Raw genomic sequence first — 18,019 nt, 5'->3', positions numbered from 1 at the left:
CAAATCCAGGTTCTCCCTGAAAAAGATGGCAACCTTTAGGATGGTTTAAAGAACAATACTGCAGCAAAAGAGAATGCAAAACGAAAGGAGAAATAAAAATTACGGCCAGCAGGTTAAGGAAATCAACTACTTTAGAATAGACACCCTACAGGATTATGATAAAATAGTGAAAAATTCTAGTAACATTTAACATTTAAAGCAATGAGAAAGACTGTGCAAAATTAAAAAAGAAGAAGAAGATAGTACATCATACAAATATAAAAAGGTACTTTAATAAACTACCTTGGGTCCTGGTAGTCCTGGAGGTCCAATCACTCCAGGCATCCCCTTTACACCCTAAAAATCACAATGAGTATAATCTGGCTTATTATTATTATTTAGCATACTGATTTCAATCTCTTTCAGAAATTACCTTGTTCAACAACCATTCTACTAATTTTTTAAGAGGTTACTCTTCAGCTTCGCTAATTAGCAACTGAGATCTAAGCTCACTTACAAACTTGACATTACTCCGGCCAGTTCTCTGTGAGATGTGTAGCATCGTGGGGCACAGTGGGGGCCGGCATTGGAGCCAGGGCAGCAGACACAAGCTGTGAATGTGGCCTTTGAGAGGAGTGTCTCATTTTGAGCAAATTAGAGAAATTGAATCCGGTAATTGAAAATCGACAACAGAATCCGCCTGTGGCATCGGTAACATCAGTACTGCAGGCTGACAGAGGACTCGATCTTTGCCAGTCGTCGATCACGTGCCCAGTTCTACGCAATGGTTACCTTATCAATTATCAAAACATCAAGCCCCTGTGTAACATATCAAGGACCATTTGTAACATATAAAGGACAATTGGACTTCCAGTGGTCTTTTCAGCCCACACACCAAAGGCAAGATTAATGGAACACTATATGCTAAAAGACATGTCACAATTTAGTAGCCCAAGCTAAGTCTGCAACTCAGCAGCTGGGTGACATAGAGGATACCGGTAACCCTTCCAAACCTCATTTTTCAACTCTGCGCAGTGGGGTTAATAATGGTGTCACCTGTTAAGGTTGCTTTGGGTTTAATGCAGTGATGCATGGGGGTGCTCAGTATTTCACTGGCAGTGCACCTGCTCAGGTGGTGCTGGCCATTACTACTTTACCAAAGTAACATATGGATTGGGAATTACCTTTTCTCCTTTATAGAGACAAAAATCAGGAGGCTGTACCAGGAGGGTGGGTCCAGGAGAACCTTGCTGGCCAACTTCGCCCTTTAAAAAAAAAAAATCAAGATAATAGGAATTTCATATTAATTTTATTTTGAAATAAAATTTGAAATAAAGATTTTCCCCTATTTATTGTGATATAATGCTTACGATCCTGTGTGTATGGGTTTAAAGTTAAAATCATGGCAAATAAATGATATAATTTTAAATATTTATTGTTTTGCATAAGCAATATATGCTTATGGTTAAAAATAAATTTTAAAAATAAAAGTGATCCATAATCCTATTAAGCTCTTCCATTGTGGTTAGATTTAAGTTATTTCTAATTTATTTTCAATAATATTTTTAAACTCTCTATAAAATAATTAGCCAAAAGTTTTCATTTATGTCACTATAGATGTTATTCTTTTGGAGAGAAAGATTTTCTTGAATTGGGCTTGCCACAATATAACCATATATTCTTACTGTTAATTAGATGATTATTTTGTACTTTTCTGAGTCATTCTCTTATTCTATACTTAGAATTATCTTCCCTCTTGTGTCACAGTTAAGAGCAACTGATAGAGCAGGTCACCTGTGTCTACAAACGAGGCCCTTACTGACTGTGTCATTTGGGGCAATTTCCTTAAAATCTATCCTATCCCTAGTTTCCTCGATTCTTTTAAATCCCATTTTACTTCTCTCTGAAATGGAGATTATAATACTGCCTACCTCAAAGTATTATTTTGTGGAATAGATAATGTACATAAAATACTTACTCTTTACTACATTGAGTGGGACAAAGAAAATTCTCAAATATATAATTATTAAAACTGCTAATGTTTTTGATAAGTGGGTTTTGGGGAAGAAGAATACTGTTTTAAGTTTAAATGAAAGAAATACAACCAATAATTTTATTCCTACCTAAACTTGAGAAACTACAGAAGAAGCAGGAAGTTAGGGACATTTTTTCTTTGATGTACCCTGGCACCTAACACAGTGTTGGCGTAGTAGCTGCTTTATAGCTTTCTGTTGTGTGAATAGACAATTGAACAAATGCATAAACAATATACAAATAAATGGGTAACATGTATTGGTAAAGATAACCATATTTATTCTCATAGCTGGAATAAGCCTAAACAAAACCTAAAAAGGCTGATAAGCAAGGAGCTTCTTCAAAATGTTAGTCATGTTACTATTTTTCCATATTGCAAAAGTATCATTTATTTATATTGGTCAAATGTACAAAAAAGTTATGCAGAATAAAATGTAAATGATCCATAATCACATCACCTAGGAAAAATCAGTAATAACCAGTTAGGGCATTGTTTCTGAAAATAGGGTGGGCCGAATGTGTTCTTGAGTATCTGAGAGTTCTGCATTGAAATTTCAAAATTAGGTTTTTATTCATTCAACAATCCAAAATAATTAAAATAAGCCTATTTTGGATCATTCAAATGGCCACCTCATAGCCAAATATTTCTACTTTGTTCTATGGCCCGAGTTCGCAACTGCCCCTGATTGTGTTGATGCTGAAGTCGCTAAGTGGGCAATGCCTGCCTCACTCCACAAAGTGGGGGGGTTCTCAAGCAGGTGTGTGTGGGCTTCTGGTGCTTTGACATATTCCCAGGGGTCCATGACTTCCCGAGTTTGGGAAACATTGTGTCAGTCTATTTTCTTTCAATCATTTCTCTAAGTTAGTTGTTCTTCAAGGTCAATTGGACACACTCTCCCCCAGGGACATCTGGTAAGGTCTTGTTGCATCTTAGGTTTGTCACAGCTTGGGGGGGAAGGGGATGATGTTACTAGCATATAGTAGGTAGAGGTCAGGGATGTTGCTAAACAGAGTATCACACAGGACAGCTCTGCACAATTGTGAAGTATCAGTGGTGTCAAGGGAGAAATAGCCTGCTCCAAGTGTATATGTTAATGTATTTTGTTGTAATTTTTACCAAATTGAGCTTATACTTTTGTAACCTGTGCTTTCTGCTCAGCATGATCGTGCAGGCATTTCCTCACATCGTGACATCTTCCAGTATATTTTTGGCAACTTGGTCCTTCTGTTAAATGGCTGTGCCATAACTTACCCAACCACACTGGGACTCCATGAGAGAAGGGATAGAGTCTGTTCTGCTAATCCCCCACAGCCAGCACCGATCCTAGTGTGGTACAGAGTAGATGCCATATGTTTTGAACTATTTGCTCACAGTTGCTGAAAGAGCCAGTCACCACCTGTTAGCCATTCAGATTGGTTCTAGATAAGCTGCCATCTTGAAACAGCTTTCTAAAGCTTGCCCTTGCTAAATTTCATGCTTCGGCCGAAAGGACCGAGAGAGGGAGATTGTGTGTTGCTATATGCTTTTCGTTCCACTTATTTATGTTTTTATTTATGTGCAGAGTTGGAGATTTTGATGAAGTTGTGAAATTAAACCAAAGAAATCAGTAATTAAACAAATTTCCTACCCCAGATATATCATCAGAAAAATTATCAGATATTCTATCCCTTCTTGTTAGGGTGAAGTGTGCCATATAAATTAACTTGAATTTAGTGTTAAATTTTTGTCAGAACTGTCATCTTAGCATTAAGGGTAATGGTGCCATAATAATTCAGCAAAGAAAAATTCTCAGCCATACAATTGGGCAGCAACTAGATAACAAATGCAGTTAAGTGATCATCAGAACACATACTCCGCGAGCCGGCAGCACATACATTTAAACATCTGCTCCTCCGTGCAAAAGCGAATTCTTACCGGGTCTCCCATTTGCCCCTTTACTCCCACACCAGGATTACCCTGGAAACAGAAAAAATAAATAAATCTAATTACTTTTGAATACTAAACAAGTAATTACAAGCAAGACTTCTGGTTAAGAAATTTGTTCAAGTTTATTTATTAAATACTTTGGGAAGTCTCATGAGAGGAAAGAAATCACTCAGACAAGTAATAGTGGTCACTTCTCTTATTGTACCTGAGCTCAATTTGTGCATTTTACTCACGGCTGCCTACCTTCAAACCCGGACTCCCACGATGGCCGGGAAGTCCCTAAACCAACAGTAGAAACAAATCACACGTCAGTCATAGAAATCACGTGTCTTCGTTGTTTGTCCCAGATGCCTCTTAGGAAACCCCTGATTTTAAAACACCCCTGATGGACTTCTGAGCATGGCGGGCTGCTTGTTATTCAGGGAGATCCATGCTCCAGATGGACTCTCACTGATAATGGCAGGTGTGCCCCGATTCGTCGGCTGATAATCTCCCAAAGAGCCCACCTGTGCCTGGCCTGAGAGGGTGATTTTGCCTTTTTTATTGTATTTAAATGTCAGGTCTGGTTTGTAGAGGGTCAGAATGAGCAGAGCTATACTTACTGCTAACCCCGGCTCTCCTGGATGCCCCACCAGGCCTATAGGTCCTCTCGAACCCCTAGGTCCCTAAGCACGAGAAAAATCAGTGCATTCGTTACAAAACAAAGAAAGAAACAAACAAAAAACATAGTCACCATTCACAGCGAGAACTGTATGTAATCCCAGGTGGATAAACCTCCAAAGAAGTCACAGTCCTGGGCACATCTGCCTATTGAAGCAGCTCTGGCATGGCCATAGGGCACAAAGTCACATGGCAACAGCACTCTGGCAAGTGTGACAAAGTCCTACATTAGGATTAAATTAAGACCCAGCGATCAATCTACTTACTTGTTTACAAATAAATCTTGTGATACAAAAGTAGAGAAAAGAGAAAATTTGTTACTAGCTACTCCTAAATCCCACCTATGTTTATAATCCCACTTCAATATACATCAGGATGCTTTAAAAATATTAATATTAACATTAATGTTAAAATATAAATATATTTATACTCTAATACATTTTTTAAACGTGCCCTATCAGATCAACATGAATAAGAATATTGTCCCCGATTCAAGATCGAGATGATTCAGTCATAAACAAATTTCTGCAACATGTAATTTTTGCAACATGAATTTACACAGAGATTCACAAGGACTGGTTACAGCTGGACATTCCTGAAAGTGTGGAGAGAGGCTCTCTGTTCTCCTGCTGGCCCCACCTAGGTCAAATGACTTGTGAGTGTGCAATGTCCTCTCCTGGAGGACCAAATGGTATTTACCATAACAGTGCCATCGAGGTATCTTATGATTACGTAGACCTGAGCTTCAGAAGTACTAAGGAAACCGACCTGGTAAGTAATCCTGTCTACAGCCAAAGTTACCAAGCGAAATGGCAGGTTAACATTGGGAGGCAAATGGCTTTCAATTTTAAACTTGCGAACATTGTTTAATTAAAAAGACTAATCGAATCACTGAATTACAAATTTCAGAGATGAGGATGGGGCAAAATATTAAATATAACACACGATGATCGATTCAGTAGGCAGAATGGTCTAGAGCAAAATCATTTCCACTTGACGTATATTACTTACACAGTTTCTAAGCAGACTTAACTTCCTAAATATTAAGTCACCGCACACACCTGAGCAATACCAAATGATCACTAAAAGATAGAAGAGCAAGGTCATCAAAAGCTTGCCCAGACTCAAGGATGGCTTCATGGGTGAGACCTGCGCAGTCGCATAAGGTTTCATGCTTGATTTAACGTTCTGCTGTCACTGTCTTGACATTCGTAATTTTGGAACAAGGGACCTACACTGTGATTTCTTTGGAAGTTTTTTGCACCGGGTGGACCTGCGAATTTTGCAGCCGGTCCTGATGGGATACAAACCAGTGGGGACCAGGGGCTATTTGGGAGCAAACAGAAGCACATGCCTGTTCAGGAGACTTACTGGTAAGCCAGGAGGTCCTGGGTCCCCTCTGTCACCCTGCAGTAATAACGAACGACACACTGGTTTAGAAGAGCAACCTCATTTCCTAAAACACACGACATAAAAGTAGGAACACACGGGAATTATTTGAGCTGTCTAATGTACAGTCTGTTCAATTTTTCAGTGTCGAAAAGACAACCGTGGAAGGTTCTGTGGAGGCGATTTCCAGCCTCCATCTTTGGTGCAAATTCTGCTTCTACTCAGCTGAAACCAGAGAAAGAGGCTGCAGTCGTGAGCAGGTGAAATCAAGACACGATTTCACCTTTCAGTTTAAAATGTTCTAAATTCTCAATTCGACAGTCCTGTTTAATCACAGCTAAACTGCCTCTGGTCCAGTGGCCACACCCTGCCTCTGTTTGTAGACATCTTGCTCCTTTTATGACCCTGGGGTAGATGCGAAGGGAATTTGTATGGAAATTCTCTCCCATCTGCTTTTGTGCCAATCTATTGCTTTGTGACTCTGCCTCAAGACAACCTATTTTAAAGTATCAAAGGTTGTATGTTCTCTTGAATACAAGCTTTTTTTAAAAAATGTAAAATATAATATATTGCAAAACATATATCAAAGTTTGTATTTTAACGATTTTTAAGTGTACAGTTCCGTGGCACTAACTATATGCACACTATTGTGCAACCATCACCTCCAGAACCTTCCCATCCCCCACAAATGTGAACTCTGTACGCATTAAATACTAACTACCCATCCTCCTCCCCCAGCCCCTGGCAACCACCATTCCAGAAGCTTGCTGTCTCTATGAATCTGAGTACTCCAGGGACCACATATAAATGGAATCACACATTAGTCCTTTCATGACTAGCTTATTTCACTTAGCATAATAACTTCGGGGTTCATTCATGTTGTCAGAATTCCCTTCCTTTTTAAGACTGAATGACATTCCATCGTATGTATAAAACACTTCCTGTTTATCCACTCATCCATCAGTGGACAGTTGGGTTCCTTCCACCTTTTGGCTTTTGCAAATAATGCTGCCATGAACATAGGTGTACAAATATCTGTTTGAGTCCCTGCCTTCATTCCTTTTGGATATATACCCCAAAGTGGAATTGCTGGATTATAGGCTAATTCTACATTTAATTTTTTGAGGAATCACCATACCATCTTCCATAGCAGCTGAACCATATACATTCCCACCAGCAATGCCCAAGCATTCCAATTTCTCCACATAATTGTCAACATTTATTTTCTGGGTTTTTTTTTTTCAATAATAACCAACTGAATGTGTGTGAAGTGGATGTAGGCTCTCAAGACTGTTGTTTCTCTAAGATTATTAATCTTGTTTCTCTTAAGATGAGAAATTCTCTATATCCATTTCCTCTTTTATTCACCCATCCTCTCCTGCACAATTACAAAAAAAAACAACTCATCATAACTAGTATGTACAGTAGATTATAATTTATAATATGCTGTAATATAAATTAGAAAAGATCATGAATGCCAAGAGGAAGGCAGGGTACGTATCGTTTTAATTTTCTTTCAAAAATAACAAACACGAGGTTCAGAGAGCGTAAGGAGGTCACTGAAAGTCACAGTAGTAGGAAGGGTCAGTTCACTCCTTACAATACAGCATGCAGGTCCCTAGAATGACCTTGCTTTGATGCTGAGTTTATTAATATGTCATTTAAGTCATAAACAAAAGCATAGTTTTTGCTGTTTCACAAGTATGAATGGGCACAGAGGCCACAAACAAAAAGTGTGAGCTCACTAAAGGCATCACCACTCAGGTGTGTCCACTCCAGGTAGCATGGAACTCGGGGTCTAGTAGAAGAATCTAGAACTACTTTTATCTCATTGTTGTAGAATATTCTTCCTTAAAACGCATGACCACATCTTGAAAATGTCTACTGTCTCTCTTCTTGACTTTGCATAGCTAGTGATCTACTTTTGCTCATCCATGGCTACTGGCTACTCATATTAGAGAGATGAGGTCGTCATCCAAGAGTTTATTTCTGAATATTTGTATATCATTCTCTGCTAAAAACACAAGAGCATTTAATTTGCCAAGGACAGTGCGATAGGTTTCCATAATTTTCAAGTTCAATAATAGTGATTTCTATTATACTGGAATGCAAGTATTACTATTAAATTTTGACTACAAATAAATCAGTACTTCTCAACCGGGGGTAATTTTTCTTCCTGGGGGACATTTGGTAATGTTTGGAGATACTGTGTATGTGTTGGGGTGGGGGTGGGGCTGGGGGTGCTACTGGCATCTAATGGGCAGAGGCCAGAGATACTATTTAATGTCCTACAATGCACAGGTCAGCCCTCGCCCAAATAATTATCTGGCTCCAAATGTCAACAGTATCAAGGTTGAGAAACTCCAAAATAAATCTATCTGTTACAACTCTGCAAGAATAATTGGGAGGTAATGGAATTTTATAGCCAGAGTAACTAAAGCCACGTGCCTTCACACAGGAAGTATAGTGCCATCCCAGAGGGTGAGGGTAAAGATGAAAAACAAAAACAAAAACAAAAACAAAAAGCACTGTGCTCAGGGATGTTTCAAAAAATCTCAGTCTACATGTTTCCTGCGTGGCTTTACCTATGTGGCAAAAAAATTTTTTAAACCCACCGTGATCATGATGCTCACCTGGACACCTTTAACAGCACGGAAAATGAACACTGAATTTCCTTTTTCTCCATTTTCTCCAGGAAGGCCCTGAAAATAAAATATTCCGTTAAGAAAAGAAAAAAGCATATTGCTATTTCAATGTTTTCTTTTCTATGTAAAGTATTAACCATTAATAAATTACTATTTATAGTCATGTTTCACTAGAGGAGATTTCTTTATTCCTTTCATTATTATTATCATCCTAAGGTTCTCTTACATAGTCACTCAATATTCAGTTAAAATCTATTAATATATTAGTAGAGTATCTACTAATATATTTATGTTTATATACATAGAAACATATTATAAATATGTAATACATATCTATGTAGGTTATATGTAACATATACTAATATGTTACTAGTATCAATTATTTAGCAAGAAAATTGCGTTTTCCTTCAAAACATAATGCATGTTTTATTCATAAAACGTGTATCATTCTTAGAAGTAAATAATTTTGCAGTTGTCAGTTAATAATATGCTCTAGAAATAGTTTATCCATTTCAAGATTTGTATTTAAAAGAGAACTTATGCATCTTTAGAAGATTAACTTAAAAATTAGTATGTTTCTTTTGGAAGATTTTTGTATGTAGCTGCAACTTTACTTAGGGTACTTTTTTAAGTGAGTGAAATACCTCGACGTATTATTTTCTCCCAAAGTTCTCCTATTTAATATCTTAATATCCTACTTGATGTATTAATATATCTTAACTGGGTTACCACAGAAAAATTTTAACCATTTCCATATATCAAGTTCCTACAAAGGACATGCAAAAGAATACCTGACTTTGCTTCCAATGGGAGATACTAACAGTTTAATGATAAATTACATCAGCGGTTTCCTTGAGAAATCAGATTCGCCTACACAGGAAGGTCTTGCTTTGCACAGTTTCATGTGCATGGATTTCAGTTCCACAGTTAAGTAAAATAGCACCAGCCCTCTTACCCAAAGGTTCAACTTCAGTTACCACTGTACTAACTGAGTAATTGCACAAAATAAAAATGTCACTGTTAGCTCATGGGTCCTCCAATCACTCATCAGTGACAGATGCAACTCATGACCACTAGCTGATTACATCGTTGTTTACAAAGGCCGTCTGTGACTGGTCACTGCATATCTCCCAGCACACACACACACACACACACACACACACACACACACACACAGCAAAGTGTGTTGCTGTGTTGTCCCTTTATTTCAGAGTGATCAATCCAAATGACATTTCATAAGAAGAAATCATTGAAAGAGGAAATTGACCAACGAAGATCAAAATGAAGTGAGGACATGAAAAATAACACTTGAAGTGAAAATCGAGCAGAATGCAAAGGGAGCTATAGAAGAAATAACTGATTCGTGGAAATGTCGACACCTCTGTCGACACCTCTGTCATGCGAGCCAGAGGGACTTCGTGAAGACTAACTTACCCACCTTAGGAAAGGAGAGTGGTCGTGACAAAAAGGACGCAGATGTGTCAGAGGGAGTGACACAGGCAAAAGAATTTCATGTTCAGGGAGTTCTTAGAAATATTTCAGAATACAGGAAGCTCATCTGAACTTAGAAAAAGTACGACAATTCACCAAAGCACAGAAAACACATTCACTTCATGTTATAAGTTACATGAGGAGAAGAAGGCAAGCCTTGCTCACACTACTCTTGATAAGTTTTTACAAGGAAAATGAAACACTCTAATTCTCGATGTGTATAATGTGTTAAATTACAATGTACCAAATAAATACGCGTTTATAAAAAGAATCCCCTACGTATTCATAGCTAACAATAAGAGAGTTTTCAACATTTAATAAAATATTTTAAAGGACACGGGACAACAGTGATTTCTCCCATCGTTTTTTAAGCTTGCTTGGTGTGGTTCCAGCTTGAGTGGTCCTTCTGAAGGTCCCCCACTACTATGCAAAGGGGGGTCTGCCTATACATGAAATGAGTCAAAGGAAAGAAAGCTGCCTTGCAGAGACCATGATGACGAACTTCAGTACCGTGGTCAGCACTGCACGCTGTGGTAAATCTACAGCGGGGAACCTTTGCCCTCTTAAACATTCATAGACACTCAGTAGAATGAGGTTTGACCCCATTGGGAGATCTTAAGAAATGTGCACTGACCAGGCTGCACTTGGCCCTTCCCATGGCTGAGTTTTGAAAACAAAGGGTGATTGAGGAGCTCACTAACAAAAGCTGGTTGTTTTTCCTAGTTGATGCCACGAGAAACATGTGAGTATGAACATCCTTTTTTAGTTCTATGTTCAGATCAGCTCCACTAGGATGTGGAGCAAAAGGAAAACTCAGAAGAAATCAGGATGACTCTGGCGGTGATGACAAGAAAATCTTTTAGAAGGAATCTTGGGGAATGATATTCAATTAGGCAAGTAGAAAGACTTTTCTGAAAAATAGTCACAGCAAATCAGTTTTGAAAAGCCAAATCATCTCCAATCTTTATTTAAGTGTGAAAAAGAAAAAGAGAAAGGAATATAAGACGTAGAGGAAAGGGTATTTCTTGCTTTTAAATAAAAGTCGAAATTTTTGAAGAAAAAAAACCCCTAAGAGCAGTAAAGTCTTCTCAAGTGCTGGATATTGCCAACTGTTTCTGGGCATCCATTCCAAACCCTTCTATTTATCTTATTGCATTATGGGGATTAGAAAGTTAAAAAACTACATTTCCCAGACCTCTTTGCAGCTGGATGTGAATTAGGCTCCACCTGGGAGAGGTACTTATGAGATGTGGAGGGCAGAAGTGAAGAAGGCATCCTCTTTCTGGTACTGTGGGTGCTGCCAAGCAGAAAGGCAGAAAACTGAGCGTTTGCTGGTGTCTCGACATGGGGGTGAGAGGCTGAGGTTGTGTTGAGGGGGCAGATTCTGGACTTCTGGATTGCAGCTAAGTGTGAACCTTAGAAATCAGTAGTCCCATGGTGGCCCCGAGTCCCACTCCTCCGGCCATTAAAATAAGAGCTCCATTCTCTGTATTAAATTCCTTTCAAGAGGGGTTTACATGTCTGCAGTGAACCCTGAATGATAAACAACATAAGCTCTGCTAACTGGCCTCCCTGCTCCCTTCCCCCACTATTCATTCTCAATACAGCAGCCCAGAGCATCTTAGTGGAACCTCAATCAAGTCATATAACTTCCTTCCTTAATACCATCCAAAGCTTTCCCATTGCACAGAAAAGAAAATCCAGCCCCCTTCCACAGTCCATGAGATCCCAAAGCGTTCTAGGCCCCGCCCGCCTCTCGGTCTCCATCCTCCAGGTAGGCTCGTTTGTTCGGCACATTCCCAGCACACTTGTATTAACCCTGTTTCTTGAATACATTGAGCCTGTTCCCACGATAGGGTGTTTTCTTTTAAGATTCCCATTCAGGTGAGCTCTGGGCATCTTACTGGGGGGCCGCCCAGGCCAGGGGCTCCTCTTTCTCCTGGAAACCCCGGATCACCTCTCGAGCCATTGTAGCCATTCACGCCAGGCTTGCCTCTGGGTCCAGGGGGCCCTGGGTGCCCCTGTGGGAAACAAAATTAGAGGTGAAGCATTTTTGCAAGAATATTATCACACAAAGGTTATGCGACATGGGTACTCAAATTCTGGCAATTGTTGTTTGACTTTGTGAAACTTCCTTCCCCATCCACAAGTGTTATGTAGCATAGTAAAAATAAATTTTAATAGGCCTCAATTTAAATTCATTTAGTTTGGAGGATTTGGAGAGATTTGGGAGGAAGCCTTCCTTGAAATCATTAGAAAAGACTGTAATGAACTATAAAGCCCCCCAAATATCTCTTCTTCTGTCATGAAAAAATTAGGACTCAACGGCAAATAAAAACTTGCATTATGAGTATACGTATATTTCCAGAATATTGTACTTGACAAGTCTACATAGTTTGTATTTCAGAATGTTTTTCTCTGATTTATGTGAAAACATTGCTATTCCAATAAAATGTTTTGATCTCTCTCGGGGTCATTCCACGAAATCGAAATGCAAGCACCCCTTCATGCACTGAAATGAGAACATGAAGAGAGTCTGCCATATGCAAATTTTTTTGAACATGTGATTTTTAAGGGTTTCGATGAGGGTTTCTCCCTTCTCTAAAAAATAGAGAAAATTTAGGGGTACTTACAGGTATGCCATCCAAACCTGGAAATCCAGGAACACCAGTTGGACCCTAAAATTCCAGAAAATAAACCAAGTTATAAAAGTTACTAAATTATTAGGTTAACAAGTTGATTTACTAGAAAGCATAAATAATTAATAACTCATTAAAAAAATACTCAGTAGTCGTCACCTATTTTTACATTACTGAGCTTAAATGTTAACTTTTAAGAATCGATCTTTTATACTTTTTTCTGTCCTAAGGAAGCCAACATGGCAGTAGCAATTCAAAGAATACAGTCAGTACTCTGTCAGCTAGAAAATCAGCTTATCAGAATCCAGCTATCCTAGAGAAACAAACTCCGAACTGCGCACACAAGTAATTTATAGGATTTTGTAAATTTCGCACACTTACAATCTCAAATTCTCATCAACAGAGAATAAACTATAGTTTCATCCAAACTACAGCATGTTACGCAGTATTTTTAATGGAATAAGTTCAAGCTACATAAATTGATATGGACTGATCTCTAAGCCACGTGGTTGAGTGGAAAAAAAAAAAAGACTCAGCATGATACATATAATACCACTGAAGTTTTTGAAAAAGCCATGAGATAATCCAACTCCCCACTGAGCCCAGTATGTATTTCAGTGCATCGAAAAGGTTAAGAAGGCGTGCGTCTCTGGAACGGGGTTAGGGAAGGAAGGCTGATTATAGAGGAGGAGTTTAGACTAAATTTATTATAAGGTGAAAGTAGGTACTACTCATGATTATGAAACTCTGGCACAGTAGTGCTGGTAAGTGGTTAACAAGGATCTTTCACGTAAGAAGTGGCTTACCTTATCTCCTTTGTCACCTGCTGCTCCAGGAGGGCCACTGTCACCTCTCATTCCTTTCTCTCCTGCGAGCCCAATGGGTCCTGGTGGTCCCAGGGGTCCAATGGGACCCTGTGGCCCTGGCGGTCCCGGTTGACCCTAAGAAGGAAGATTAAAAAGGAAGGCGGGCTGACTCGTAAGTAGTGTCTTCTAAGACAAAAACATCGTCCCTTGGACTTACGGAAGACCAGCAAATTAGATTGGGCAAACTCGAATATGGAAATACAAAGGATCAATTAATTACGAAATAAGAAACAGCAACATTGCCTTTTTCGATCTGAAATCCAGCTGTGTGATAAATCTGATTTACCACATGCAGACACACACATATCTATAAACTGATAATAGTTTTCTTACTATTTTCATTCTGTCAGTCAATGATATGTATAAAGCTTGAGGGAAAACTGCCAGATCTTTTATTTACTTCAAATGACTGACGATTTGTCTGTCCTACTAGGGGGAAACATTTCTTATGGAGCTGCTTGTACTTAATTTCTGATGCATAAATTGGAAGTAAGCTCTCCATCTCATCTTTACGCCATCCGATTTTCCATGAATGAAAAGGTCACCTCTTATTTTAGGTGTAGAAGTTGCAAGAGCCCAGTCCTCCCCCTGAACCCACAGGAGGAACATTTTAGGCACAAAGAAGAAGAATTTCCCTGCTCTGCATTAAGTTGGATGAGTCCACCAAATTACTGTTCAGTTATTGCCCACGAGAAGCAGCTGCAAATCTCACAGCAATTTCTGTTCTGGAGGAAATAAGTCCAGCCTCCCAGGAACACGCCCCCTTGAGCCCCACTCCCTTCCCCGTCATCATAATAGCTGCTATCTACCGAGAAGCCATAAAAATACTAAAGGCTTAGAACGTTCGAGGAAGTTTAAATGCATAAATATGTGCTACAAAAAATACAACAATAAAATATAGAATATAATTACTTGGGCGCAAACCCTTTGGGGCATATCGAAGGCATATCAATTTACTCCAGAAACTGCACAAATTATGAACAACAGTCTGAGAGCAAGAATAAATAATGACTTCAGCTGGCCTTTCCTACCTATGTTAATTAATCTTCCTTGGTTACTTAATTAACATAAGTTAAAAGTTCTTATTTTCCTAAACATAAGGCTCAGGAAATAACTGCTTTATCATTAAGTCTGAGATTTATCTTTCTGTCTTACATGTAATTTATACAAAAACTCCTAAGTTACCTTTCGTGAATGCTGTACTTTACAATAATGAATTATTTAAAAACAACAAAATGCCTGTTTGAACATAAACGAGTAACTGAGAAAGAGACAGCCAATTAACGGCCTATAAATCTCGACAGTGTGTTTCATTTTAGATGCACAATGCCCAATCCCATGAGTTAATGGAACTTTGGAGAACAAAAAGAAAAAAGAGTGGAGATGGTGAAGACAGCTAAGAAGGATAGAGCTCCATTCAGAAAAACGTCCCGATCTGAGAAAGTGCCATCGAAAACACTCTCAAAAATAAAACAAGAAATGCTTGTTTGCATGATGAAATTCTTCATCCCCATCACCTCCCTCTCCCCCTGCTTCTGCTCTGTCACAATGATTTCCTGGTCATTCCTTCACAGACGTTGGTGTCCTGTCCCAGAGGCGTCCCCCTAAGTCACCTCTCAATCCCCCAGCCCCCACCTGCAGCCCTCTCCAGACACGACACACCAACACACCGTCAGAATCAGATGCCTCCCCTCTGCCTCCAGAAGTACCCTCCTCACCCGTCGCCGCCGTCTCTTTATCCTCCCAGCCCCTCACCCACCAGCCCAGGAGCTCCAGGAGGGCGGAGTCTCCGTGCCCAAGACTGAGATCGCGAGAAAAGCAGAGAACAAATCAAACAAAACAACTGGGTCAACCCCGCAGCCACCCACCCCAAGGGAAGACTGACTGAAGAAAGAGAAACGCTGTCTCCTGTTTCTGAACTATCAGCCTCGGAACTTTAGCCCACACTGGTCCCAGTGGAATCTGCGATGGTTCCACAGGGACCCGCCATCAGCAGTGGCCCTGAGGCAGAGATGTTGGTGCACTTTTATTGCTGAGATAGAACGCAGGCCTGGTGACCTCTTCATTTCGACCATATTGAAAGGCAAATGCAAGCCTAACTTTGCAAGTGGAAAAACTAACATAAGACACTACATGCTTACACTTTCATGCCCCAGGAAGACTTTGTCGTTTGTTTATATTTAGTGCTGTTTTTTTCATATTAACGGATATTTTATTATAGAATAAAATTTTAAAAGAAATACGCTAAACCTTGTATAACAGTATTAAACCTGTCAGAAAGCCTCCAATGAAATTTTCCCAAATACCAGTCTTTGAAATAGTCATAGCTAGTTAGTCCACCCAATCTGAGTAAACTTTATCCACAGCAATACAGAGAATGATTCCATTTCACACAAAAGAAGGGGTCAGCAAAAAACAAACAAACAAATAAACCAAAAAACCTGTTTATAAGTAGATGTTTGAGCTTCCTTGATTATTGGGCTGTAACAGAATTAACTTCTGGATGAACAGGCTTAAATAACAGGCCCCTGATAAGACATTTCTATAACAAGAGAATCATTAAATAATCACAGGAATTTTTCATCTTTCTAAAAATATATTTTTTTTAAAGAAACACACAGCCACCTGCTGTACTGCATTCAATCTAGCAAAAAGAAATCGTCCACTGGAATGACTGGCTTCAGCCATGGTAGTCCCAACTTTTTTTTGCTACTGCATGCGCAGAATTGCCTCTGTAGTTTGTGACTTTCAGGGAGAGACACTGAAGTCAGAAAACAGATTCATTGAATCCGGGAATGACAATTGGCCTGACAGCTGAGAAAATTTTGGTATGCCACATGAAGCCACCGGGTCATCTTTCGTTTTACTCAAAGGCCAAGCTGACATTGTGTCGTTAGACTCGGTATAGGCGCCTCTGCGCTGTGGCTACAGCAGCGTTGGCTCTGGGGCCAGCTGCACAAATAAAGGATGAAGGCCATCAGAGCGGACAGAGTCACATGTCTGCCCGCCTCTCTGAGGCCAGAGCATTCCTTTAGGATTTTGTCTCTTGTTAATCATCTGTGTCAGGCATGTCTCTTGAGCAGGGTTAAGATCAAACGATTTTAATTTCACAGCGGCTGGGGAGAAGAGACCAACAGATAAGAGAATATGTCCATTTTCGAAACTAAAATCTTCAAGTCAGACTTTTGGGTGAACACTGATCTGCTTGTCCCAGGGGACCACACGCTGTTCCCAAACAAAGCTGAGGCTTAGAGAGATGAAGCAAGTGACCTCGGGCCACCTGGCAATCGCCTAGGGGAGCAGAGATCCGAACCCAGCTTCCCTTTTACCCCGGAGCTTGTCAACCTCACTCTCCTACAAACTCTTGTATCCACCTTAAAACATTCCCATAAACTCATCACCTGTTTTTCATTACTGTTTGGTGAATGCGACTCTAATATCTGCTTGGGGTAATGTCTTCCAGTAAGCTTCTTGAGGTCAAGGATCCATGTACGATCGCCAGCCCAGTACCTTGGCCACTGCCTAGCACAGTATAAATCCTAAACATATATTCATGGAATGCTGAGTTTTGTAATTAAAACGAACAAAGAAGCAGTCGGCTGCCTTTTTAATGTTTAGTTGTAATTCAGCCTTTAAGCCACTAGATGACACTATAACACCACTTAAACTCCCTCACGGGTCTCACTGTGCCGCATAAATCCTTTAGCTGCTGCTCCAGGGTCCTCCCCTGCCACAGGGGAAATGCTGCAGTTCACAAAGGGTTGCAAAAATAACAAAAAGGTGTTATTCAAAGATTAGACAGTGCAGGGAAACTGAACTGTGGTGGCAGAGGTTTTTCTTGTGCCATAAATTCTCTTGCTTACTAATAAGGGAATAAATTGGTCAATTTAGCCTGGAGTGACACTGACTCAGGATTTTTAGCTGCTTCCTTAGGAGGCAGCATTAAGGGTCTTGGCAGATTCCCTGAGGAGCTATAATACAGCGACTCTCCTTCCTTCCTCCTCACTCTGTTCCCTGGGGTCCCTGGCCCCGTCCTCTCTGTGTCCTTCTCCGACCTGTGTCTTCTGTGCTGCCCCCTTCCTTCCGGTGGTGGGGTTCCCCCTGCAGCTCTGTAGGGCTGCCTTGGCCTTTCCTACCTCCTCACTTTCTCAGAGCACCTCCTCTGAGCCCCGGCCACATATCCAACTGACCTCAAGTTCTACGAATCCTGAACTGGACTCGTGGATTCGTGATCGTCCCCCGAGATGTGCTCCTCAGCCATCCACCTCAGCTGTGCACGCAGCTGCTCACGCCTGGCCAGAGTCCTCCCTGGCACCTCTAACGGCCTCCCTGCACCGTCCCACACCAAGTCTCCTCCTCGCACCTGTCAATTCTGCCTCCCAGCCATTC

The 18,019-nt window shown here is 40.2% G+C and overlaps 1 protein-coding gene across 1 annotated transcript in view; it reads right to left on the bottom strand.

The window, feature by feature from the left end:
* The window catches only part of COL4A4 (collagen type IV alpha 4 chain), a 97,274-nt gene that overhangs the window by 65,036 nt on the left and 14,219 nt on the right, over window positions 1-18,019 (bottom strand). The window contains exons 4-13 of the mRNA XM_006906781.2: window positions 13,571-13,705; window positions 12,759-12,803; window positions 12,030-12,146; window positions 8,623-8,691; window positions 5,972-6,007; window positions 4,543-4,605; window positions 4,184-4,219; window positions 3,929-3,970; window positions 1,164-1,244; window positions 283-336 (exon numbers count right to left, since the gene is read on the bottom strand). Of these exons, the coding sequence (XP_006906843.1) occupies window positions 283-336; window positions 1,164-1,244; window positions 3,929-3,970; window positions 4,184-4,219; window positions 4,543-4,605; window positions 5,972-6,007; window positions 8,623-8,691; window positions 12,030-12,146; window positions 12,759-12,803; window positions 13,571-13,705 (678 nt within the window). The remainder of the gene's footprint in view (window positions 1-282; window positions 337-1,163; window positions 1,245-3,928; window positions 3,971-4,183; window positions 4,220-4,542; window positions 4,606-5,971; window positions 6,008-8,622; window positions 8,692-12,029; window positions 12,147-12,758; window positions 12,804-13,570; window positions 13,706-18,019) is intronic.

The sequence above is a fragment of the Pteropus alecto genome, unplaced genomic scaffold (assembly GCF_000325575.1).
Source record: "Pteropus alecto unplaced genomic scaffold, ASM32557v1 scaffold110, whole genome shotgun sequence".
Classification (NCBI taxonomy): domain Eukaryota; kingdom Metazoa; phylum Chordata; class Mammalia; order Chiroptera; family Pteropodidae; genus Pteropus; species Pteropus alecto.
This window is presented reverse-complemented; position numbering and strand designations above follow the sequence as displayed.